This window comes from Brassica rapa, chromosome A02 (genome assembly GCF_000309985.2).
Source record: "Brassica rapa cultivar Chiifu-401-42 chromosome A02, CAAS_Brap_v3.01, whole genome shotgun sequence".
Taxonomy (NCBI): Eukaryota; Viridiplantae; Streptophyta; class Magnoliopsida; order Brassicales; family Brassicaceae; genus Brassica; species Brassica rapa.
The window spans coordinates 859-11120 of NC_024796.2; the positions used below are offsets into that span (position 1 = coordinate 859).

At 37.1% G+C, this 10262-nt stretch overlaps 1 protein-coding gene and 1 pseudogene across 2 annotated transcripts; both read left to right on the forward strand.

Moving 5' to 3' along the window:
* The first annotated feature begins 1514 nt into the window (after nt 1-1514).
* On the forward strand, nt 1515-2864 carry LOC103850395 (annotated as a pseudogene).
* A 2452-nt stretch (nt 2865-5316) lies between these two features.
* LOC103850397 lies at nt 5317-10044 on the forward strand. Of its 2 annotated transcripts, none has more exons than XM_033284342.1 (15): nt 5317-5594; nt 5661-5788; nt 5874-6006; nt 6100-6256; nt 6332-6410; nt 6498-6538; nt 6642-6758; nt 6921-7001; nt 7382-7444; nt 7518-7569; nt 7758-7832; nt 9052-9099; nt 9242-9277; nt 9438-9537; nt 9667-10044. In XM_033284342.1, exons 1-15 carry the CDS (start codon nt 5435-5437, stop codon nt 9678-9680), a joined length of 1284 nt encoding a protein of 427 aa, XP_033140233.1. In that variant the 5' UTR covers nt 5317-5434; the 3' UTR covers nt 9681-10044. The 2 variants fall into 2 exon arrangements, with proteins under 2 accessions (XP_033140233.1, XP_009125386.1); XM_009127138.3 differs by having other exon boundaries at nt 5319-5594; nt 9463-9537.
* The last annotated feature ends 218 nt before the right edge of the window (nt 10045-10262 follow it).

Genomic DNA, 10262 nt, shown 5'->3' on the forward strand with positions numbered 1-10262 from the left:
ACTCATATCCAAATGTTTGACAGAATATCGTTTCATATAAGTGGGCCTATATGTTGTAAGTCCAATGTGAGAATGATGTGAATTATGTAACGGCTAAGCCCAACGATTTTAATATCTAAATAGAGTACTAACTTGTATAGGCAAGCCCAAATAATTCAAAAATTTGCGCACCTAAAGTATTGGGCCGATTCCATCGTCTTCAATTGCCTCTTCCCCACTACTCATGAAGATGGAGATGAACGGAGACTCATTGGGTACGTCGAACAACGCTGACCGGTCTTCCGTTTTGCATTGTCTTTGCCTTGATTTCGACTCCTCTTGTTTATCTAGAGAAGATAAACAGAACAAACAATCAAATTAAGAAACAATCTAGAACAAAGCTTAGGAATGGTAACGAAATGGAAATCCGAAGATTAGTCTGATGGGAGAAGACAAATCAAAATTCTCAAGACTAGTCGCGTTCTTAAACCATATGCAGGAACACTTGTTTCACAGAACCAAAAATGAAGAAACCCATCACGATCAGTTCTTATATTCAACAGAAATTCAAGAAAACACAAATAAAAGATGCGATTCTTACTTTTCTTTGTGTTGATTGATCTTGCTTTTCTCAAAACCCTAAATTCTTCACATTCTTGTTCTGGATCTTTAAACCATCTGAAGGACACCTGTTTCACAGAACCAGAAAGAAGGAAATCCATCATGATCTTTTGTTAGATTCATAATGCAATCGCATCGAGAATTAGGTATTCACGAAAACACAAATAAAAGACGCGAAGAACATACGTGTGACTTGTTCAGGCAGGCATGTTTGATCTCGTTGCCATTATCACTCGTTTTGGTGTTGATCCTCGTAAAGAGTCTGAGAGGATTGAGAGATTATGATGATGAAGGCAAGAGATGGTTTCTTGTGAAGTGGAGCAATTATAACGGTAACAGGTTTGTTCAATGGGCTGGGCCCATCAATTACAAATAATAATAGATAGAGTAGGCTCTTTAGACGGACTCCTAAAACTCTGATAATTAAAACTGCAAATTTATTTTGCTAGGAAATCGAAAAGATCTCCAACAAGATAGATCTCCAGACATAAGGCGATTACTTCTATTCATGGCGTCAGGCCTCCTATCATGTCTACGCTCATCACGGTACCACGATCTCTCTCTCTCTCTCTTTACAGATGCGTACACATGCTAGACGATCCAATTTGAAACCGTATCAATTCTAGATTTAACTGATGAGATTCGCGAAAGCTTCAAAATTGGGGGAAGAATAGTTAAATGATCTTTCTGCTTCGATTCATTGATAATTTGATATGAATGTAAGTAAAAAACTACTTGTTTTGAAGGCTAAAAGTGATCCTTTGATCGTTGTAAGGGAATGTAATGTAACATCTGAGAGCTAAGTTCTCTCTCTAGTGTTGTTTTGGACTCGACGAGGCTCAATCCTTATACCTCATTATGTAGATTCCTACGAAGCTATGATTTGGAATCCATTTCCCTGTGTTTTTATTTAGATGAATAGGCCTGAACTTGGCACTATGAATCCTAGTGTGTTAAGAGGAACAGGTTTGAAGTTTAGTTCATGCTATATATTATTCTTGGTGCAGTCTTCTTTATATTCATTCCCCTTCGAATCATTACAGTTATAGATAAAGTGTGTAGCTTAGCCTAATAAGATCTTTTTTGGGATCTTTTCTTCTTTCTTCTGTAATATATTTTTGTAACCCAGGAATCTATGTGGGTGAAGGACAAGTCAACCATTTCACTCGTGGGGATGGTCAAGAGACTGGAACTGGGACTTTCTTGGACAATCTCATTGTCAGTTCATCCCTTAATCAACTTCAGTTCTTGGTGTTGCTGGACTTTTGCTTCTTGAGAGGTACAAGATTTTACTTAATAATCTTCTTTCTTTTTGATAGTGTTGTTGCAAGTTGAGGATAAATCTGATCGCTGCAGGTTCCATCAGTTACCTCAGATGGTAATAATTTTCTGTGTGGGGAAATGGAGAGTGGTGGATGCTTCTTGCAGCCCAGAGCATGGCTATTGGTACTGTGATGGTTCGATGGGTCTCAAAGTACTCGGATCCAGATATGGCAACCGGCTGGGTAATGATGCTTTATCCTTACTCTTTTTGTTCAATGGCTTGTCTCACAGAGTTCTCCTTACAGGAACTAAACTAAACATGTCTTAAATTTCTTCTGCAGCATATGGTTATCGGTGGCCTTCCTCTTTTGGCGATATCCGTTATAAACCATGACCCGGTTTTTAACGGCAGTCTTCAAGAGCTTATCCCATAAATGATATCATAGCACTTCTCTACCCATCCATATTTGGGAGTGCGGTTAGCTACGGCGTTTACTTCTACAGCGCTACTAAAGGTTCTATTTTGCTGCCTTCTTGTTATAGTATCACTGCTTTATGCTTCAGATCTCTGATGGCTTTTATGATGTTTCTTATTGCAGGAAGCCTGTCTAAACTCAGCTCACTCCACCTTTTTGACACCAATGTTTGCATCAATCTTTCGGTAAGGCCACATGGTTCCTTCTTATCACAAGTTTCTCTAGTCTTTGGGTAGTATTCTGATATGATTGGTTCTGAAACAGGTATCTGTACCTTGATGAGACTTTCTCCTCATTGCAACTGCTCGGAGCAGCCGTCACTTTGGTCGCTATATACTTGGTCAACTTTCCAGAAGGCAACGACTGATACACTCTCAGTTTTCAAAGCTTCTTGTGAATGTTAAAATATCATTATGTTCGATTACATTTGGATATATAATAAAGTGAATAATCATACGCCATTGTTAAACCTTAAGTCAACGTTTCATATGAAGATAGCAAATTAAGTTGCAGAATTTGATACAAGTGCAAATAAGAGATTGTTTACTAATAGTAATCAGAAAGAGATGATGCTCGATTCAAATTCTAATGTATACTAATGTCAAGAGAGGATCCTCCATCATCCATCTCTAGCCATTACTACTATGTGATAACCTTCAATTTTTTCATACCTTGTACTAACGTAGCAAATGATATCTGGAGGCTGCTGGTTGAAATTTGGAGAGGGAAACTTTACCACCAAAGAAGGTTTCCTTAAGCCAACAACTAATAAGGAGTAGCGATCCTCTTCTGTCCTTATCATTTCTAAGTTTTTGAATAAGAGCCGGACGAAAGTCATAAAGTTTCCTGGTTTTTGCTTTGTTTTTTCTTTATGCAAGGAAATGCTTCTAATAGTCTCAGGGTTTTAAAATAATTAATTTAGTTACCAATCGTTGAAAAGATTATACTATTTAATTCTCTTTTTGAAATACTGGGTTTTTGTGGATTTTTAAACTACAAAGGGAACACAATATCATTAAGATGTTGGTGGGGTAATTGTTTAAGCATGGTACGCTTATCATCTCTCTATGTTTATAAGTCTGTGGTCAGGATTCAGAGTACTTATAGTAGTGCTCCGTTGAATCAGTATGTGGTGTTGTCATGTGGCTGGTCCTTGGATTTAGACAGATGTAAGGTGAATGGTTTCTATTCTCAAGCTTTTTCTATCAGGGTAAGGAAAAAAATATCAGCAGTGTGGGCGCGGACACTGATCTTATTGGCAGTAATTCATGTAGTGTTGCATCTCCGGGTGCAGATGCTTCAATGGGCATAATGTAGATACATATGTATACTGATGGCTGGTACAGTTGCCTCGTATCTCTGTGGTTTCATTTTGACGCACAGTTTACAGGTGGAGACGGTCTTTTTGGCTTTCAAGTTAAGGAAATGAATGCTATAATGTCAAAGAAAGTCGGGGAGAGTTAAAGTTAGGATCTATATATATGTATGGTGGTATTCTCGGGGATTTTGAGATTGGCATTATAAAACTTTGTGGTGGTCATTTTTTTTTGGTGTTAATTTTATGGAAGTTTAAAATTTTATAATACAGAAACATTTTAAGGCTTGTAAACAACAGGAAGCGATGGTGCTTGTATGGTCGTTCAAAATATATAATTTCTAACTACATTATTGTATTAATGTATGTTAACTCTCTTATATTGTAATGGACATCATTCTAATTTTTTTCAAATAATTTAATAAAAATTCATATATCTCCATAAATTAGTGAATTGACCATTAGACATGGGTGTTCGGGTACCCGTTCGGATTCAGATTAGGTGTTTCGGATTTTCGGATTTTCGGATGGAGAGGAACATAACCCGTTTGGATTATTTTATACTTCGGATCGGGTTCATGTTATTAATGTTCGGGTTCGGGTTATTTCGGGTATAACCAAACTGTGTAATAAATAATAAATAAACTTCTATGTATCTTTGATTTGACCAGAAACAATACTGTTCAAATTAAAAGATTGAACAACTTAATATAAGATTGCACAACTTAATATAAGATTTATGATCTTTCTGATTTGTTATTACGCTGAGGAACACGAGTCTGTATTCTTTTTCTTAGTGCAATTTATATTTGTGTTATCTTGAATAGAAAATGGTAAAAAATTCCTCTATTCATAAATCAAAATCAGAGACATCAAAATCAAACAAAAATCAAACTTGGATAATCATGAATGTTTGAGCTCATGCATGTGTAAAGAGCAAAGAGAAAACAAATCACAAATCCTACTTGTAATCAAACATAGATCAAAATCGTAAAATATAGTGATTCATACATGTAATTGGTCATAAAATGAGTTTGAGTATGTATTGAACATATATGTTGAAGAAGGAGAAGACGGAAAGATGAATGGGAAAGGAAGATGTAAATTTAGGGTTAGTAATATATATATATTCGGGTACTTCGGGTAATTGGTTCGGGTATCGGATATAACCAATCGGGTACGAGTATCCGGACTTGTTGAATCCTAAATCCGTTCGGATTTTTTTTAAACTTCAGTTCGGTTTTTGGTTCGGGTTTTTTAGATCGTTTCGGGTTTGGAGTTCGGTTAATATGCTCACGCCTATTAACCATTATTAAATCGATATTCTTTAGAAAAATGTAGACAACAAAGGTTTCAAGCTTCTTTGACAATCATTGTATGTTAGCCGCAAAATGCAACTTTTAAAATAATATTGTCATATTTTTTTAATTTTTTTAAATAATCTGTGTGTGAATCCGTATAAAAATATTTAGTTTTTTTGTAAATGTTCTGCATACAAACTGAGGCCTATTAGTGTTATTTAAATTTGGTAAGGACATTTTATATTTGTATTATTGTAGGCTAAACTCTCTTGGAGGCCCAATCCCTTTTAAAATAATAATTGAAGGCTACTGCAAATGGGCTTTGAAAAATCTTATTTGGTGGTTAGATGGCGGAAGACCTCCCCAAAGAATATCCCTTTGTCTTCATCCTCCTTCCATCATATCATATTCCTCAATTCGAAAGAGAGAGAGAGAGACCTTGGATCGGTGGTGGAGTGTGAGGGAGTAGATCAATAGACATGGCTTCGACTGACGGACTTGTGCCCATCACCCGGGCTTTTCTGGCGTCATACTACAACAAATATCCATTTCCTCCTCTTTCCGACGACGTTTCTCGGCTTTCCTCTGACATGGCTTCTCTGATTCAGCTACTGACTCTCCAATCTCCCCCATCTCAAGGTTCCCGATCCCACTTTTGTATTATTTCCTTCTGCTGAATCTCCTCATACATTTGTATTTGTCTAGGGGAAGCTTCCCTGATCGAAGAAGCGAACCAGCAGCCTCCTCACAAGATTGATGAGAATATGTGGAAAAATCGGGAGCAGATGGAGGAGATACTGTTTCTTCTGCAACCATCTCGGTGGCCTGTTCAGGTGAATCGTTTTGTCCCCAGCCTAAGCCTTCCCCCTTCCTCTTCTTGGTGACAACAGCTCTCTCTCTCTTTCTCTCTTGTTTCAGCTTCGGGAACCTTGCACATCCGAAGATGCTGAATTATCATCCATTTTGAGACATCTCAAAGACAATTTTGATAAAGCTCTGGCTGCTATGATTTCCTTCCAGACGAAAAACTCTGAGCGCGTCTTTAACACTGGTTAGTTCTATTGTTTTATGATGCATAGATAGAGAGAGAGAGAGAGAAATAGCCAGCCTGTGTTTATACTTTTGTCTTCTTCCTTTTTTACAGTTATGACCTACATGCCTCAAGATTTCCGAGGAACGCTCATCAGACAGCAGAAGGAGAGGTCTGAGAGGAACAAACAGGCGGAGGTTGACGCCTTGGTTAGCTCTGGAGGGACCATACGAGACACGTATGCTCTTCTTTGGAAGCAGCAGATGGAGCGGTGAGCCTACCTGTTTCTGCTTTCTTATTTGATATGCTTGCTTGCTTACAGAGAACTTGTTTAATTTTATTGTAGGAGGAGACAGTTGGCTCAACTAGGCTCTGCCTCTGGTGTCTACAAAACCCTTGTCAAGTACTTGGTTGGGGTGCCACAGGTAAAGGCTCAATGCCTCCTCTCATTCTCATAGAAAATTGATTTTAGTTGTTGATTCTTTTCCCTTTTTTTCTTTAATTTATTGTAGGTGTTGTTGGATTTTGTTCGACAAATAAATGATGATGATGGGTATGTACCATGGTTTCATTTATAAGGCTACTTATGGTGGTAGAAGATTCAGGTTGCATAAACAACTTTAACTGATAGGATCGTTTTATCTTCTCTTGTAAAGGCCAATGGAAGAACAACGACAACGTTATGGACCTCCTCTATACACTCTCACAAAAATGGCCACGGCTATCAGGGTTTTCTTAACCCTTCTCTGGCAAAGATATGATACTTTCAAACTGTAAGATTGTTCCCTTTCCTTCTCTCTTTTTATTTTTGCTTATAGTAGTTGTTAAATCAAGGCTCCCTTAAATTCACACTAGTCAATAATCAAGGTTCCCTTTCTCAGTGAACTTTCCCATTTAGTGGTTGTGAGATCTTATTATATGTGTGGGATGGGCAGGAATAAAGAACAAATGAATCTCCTGTCCGAAGCTGCTATCGTCTACACATCTGAGTTTGAAAGATTCGTCGCATTTATCAGGTACCTTCTTCCTTTCTAAGATCACACAATGTCGGGGAATGCTCACCTTTGAAACTTTCTTGCTGCGAAAAAATTGTGTGGATGTTTGTTTTTAGGGCTTGTTCACTCTGTTTCTTTTTAGTAGTTTTATTTGTCTCCTAATTTGTTTTGGCTATGTTAAAATTGTTACTAGATTCCTATCAAGCTTTAGAGTAAGTTTAGTAGTCTGAAACAGTATGATGTAATTACTAGACATTCTTTCTAATAAGTTTTTGTGTTATATTTCAATTTTTTGATTGAATTTTTTATTTCGACAGTTCCAACATTACTTTGGTTAGATGTCTTTAGGCATTGTCTTTCTCTACTGAAAAAAGTTAACGTTTTCCATTGTGCTTTTCCAGCGATGTATTTGCCAATTCCCCCTTCTTCATTTCAGCAGATGCCGCTGGGATATTGGGTTCAAGGTTAGCTTCCATTGTTCACAAGATTCTCTCTACAGTTCATTGATAACTAGTTCTAAGAGTTTGTACTGCTTAGGGAAAATGAGGAGTACAAAGAGATTATCGTCCAAGCTGGGAGAACCTATGAGGTAAACTGTTCTCCTCAAATGCTTTTGGTTATTAATGAAACTGAATGTTTTGACATTATTAGACTCTTTAGACTAGATCCATCTGAAATTGTTGCGTTTAAAATAAGTGAAAAGTGATGGGAATGACAGTGGTGTGTGGTATGCCCATTTTCTGGTGGCATATATAAAAGTTTTTGTTGTTTCTCTAGGTCTCATTGATGGTGGAATCCGAAAATTCATATATTGGTTGGGATTTCTCCTTGATGCAAGGCAAGATAAGCATGGTATTTCTTTTTGAACCCTCAATCCGTTTTCTCATTATATAACTTAAATTATTTGTTTGCTTTTCTTGCTTGGTTTTGCTCCCCTCTCCAGCTTTTGTTTGATAATTATAGGTGTGTCTAGGTTGTTTTTGGTAGGAGCTACAATAAGTTGTTTTGGTTAGGGCTTTGCGCCTTGCAGATCAACTGTTTCAACTTAGCAACTGGAATTAAAAAAAAAAAACTAAAAGGATGGCCACGGACATACCTAAAGAGGTGATAATAATCGTGGTGATTGAAACCAAAACATGTTCTTTAGATGTTTCTTTCACCTCTGATATGAACCGACTTTGATTTTAGCCGTTTTCTAATGTGAGAAAGAGAGAGATGCTTAGCTAAGCTTTCATCAACACTAGTCTCTCTTTGAGAATAAGGTTGATTATAAGTCGAATTCTTATTAATCTTAGCATATTCTTATATAGGGATACAACTTAATGTAAACAGGAAAAACTTAAACCTAATTCATAAAAGATAACACCAAAACTGATTAGCTAAAATACCTTGACCAATCCTAACACATGTCAGCCTCGGACATTTATGAAACTTCACTAGAAGATAAGAATCAGTGTCGTGTTAAGTTGTGATCCAAGGAAAAAGAGGAAAGATGAAAACAGAGTAGGTTAGAAGAGAAGAGAAAAGTGTTACATGAAAAGAGATGGGTGTATGAGATCAAAACAAAGTACATTACTTAGCGTATACGAAGCGAAGTTATGATAGGAGAGAAAACCTATTTGAAAGCTTAGTTTTTTACTGAAGAGTATGGGTGTAAGCTTGACTTTGCTTTGTTAAAGGGTTGATCAAACGAGCCTTATATCAAAACTATTGCGATTAGATAAGAATCTCAAAGGTTATCGCCGTGTTGCCCTTATAGCGCCACGATATTTAATCAAAAGGGCACCATGGCGCGCGCTTTATGGATATTGCCTTGCTAAAGATGGTTAAGGCGTTGAGGGCATGACGATGATGATCACACATTATCCCTATTTGCCGTACATAAAATTGTATATGTTGCTGTTTCCGCTAGAATCTGGTTAGCTTTGTTTTCGCACATAGTTGATAGCCTATATTTTCCTTTGATGAACCATTCATGTGAAAGGCAAACAAGAACTGTTGTTTCTTGATACCAGATGTGATCTCAGTTTGGTTCTCACCTGATGTGGTTCGTCCTATTTTTATTTACCAGGATATTGGATTTAGCGTGGAGTACATAAGTGCTTCAGGGGAAAAGACTGTGAGTGTGCTCATTAGTTTCCAAACTCTCATTAAACTTTAATAGCATATAGTACATACAATATCTCTCACCCTTTAAAGATATACGTTCAAGTTCAACTAGTGAATTCTGAGGGATGAATTACAAATTTCTCTTATTGCAGCTGATATTACCTTACCGTCGTTATGAAGCTGACCAGGTGAGTGCCATGTACATATGGGGGGAAGCTTATGAGTATTTTTGGTTTTGTTGTTAATTTCACAAGTTAGGTTATGAGCTTTCTTTTAGCTGTGCTGTTTAATCTCATAAGTTTTTTTCTTTGGGAAAGCTTATAATTTCTTTTTCGTTTATGTGCATAGCTGTTTTATGTGACTGTTTCTACAGGGAAACTTCTCTACGCTAATGGCTGGAAACTACAAACTTGTTTGGGACAATTCATATTCAACTTTCTTCAAAAAGGTAGAATGATAGTTACATTTTGAGGCAGACAAAGTGATTCGATATGCTTTATAGACTCCTATTTCCATTGCTTTTACTAACGAGGATATATTCGTTTGCTTCTCTTGATCTCCATTGTTTGTGTAATAGACTCTTCGATATAAAGTGGATTGCATACCACCAGTAGTGGAGCAGAAAGTGGAAGATGAAGATGGATTAGAATCATGAAAACTCATCATCATCTATCTGTACAAAGACAAAACTTTGACCTTCTGAAAGACATCATAAGTATCTGTTGCGGCCTCTTACAGGAATATGACTATCTTGTTTGCCGAGTAAGTGAAATTTGGCGATTGAAGCTGCATGCTCTATTATCGATGTATGGGTTACAAATATTATTTGGTTGGTTTGAAATAGCTGGGTTGACTTTAGAAATCGACGGATCGACGTCGCTGAAACAACTACATGGGCCTACAACCTAAATGGGCTTATTTGCATCTATGGTATTTGTTTTCTATTTTCACTCTCTACCCAAGTCTTCGTGTATCTTCCGAGTAATTTTGCAAGGATCCAAAATTATCTTAGAGGCCTAATACGGGCCCAGTTTAAAAACGATCGTCTCGCTTCAATTATTTTTCAGATCGGACTCACTGGCGACGATGGATTTACAGCAAGAGCAGGCATGTTGGAAACCCTTTTTTATCCTCACGGATGATGTTAAGTGTCTTCTCAGTTCTTAGAAATGT

What these genes read in the sequence shown, in the direction of transcription:
- LOC103850397 (XM_009127138.3), top strand. Translation starts at nt 5,435, where the DNA reads ATGGCTTCGACTGACGGACTTGTGCCCATCACCCGGGCTTTTCTGGCG. An exon ending in ACTTGGTTGGGGTGCCACAG is followed by an intron (nt 6,411 to 6,497) that starts GTAAAGGCTCAA and finishes AATTTATTGTAG; the next exon opens with GTGTTGTTGGATTTTGTTCG. An exon ending in CAAATAAATGATGATGATGG is followed by an intron (nt 6,539 to 6,641) that starts GTATGTACCATG and finishes TCTCTTGTAAAG; the next exon opens with GCCAATGGAAGAACAACGAC.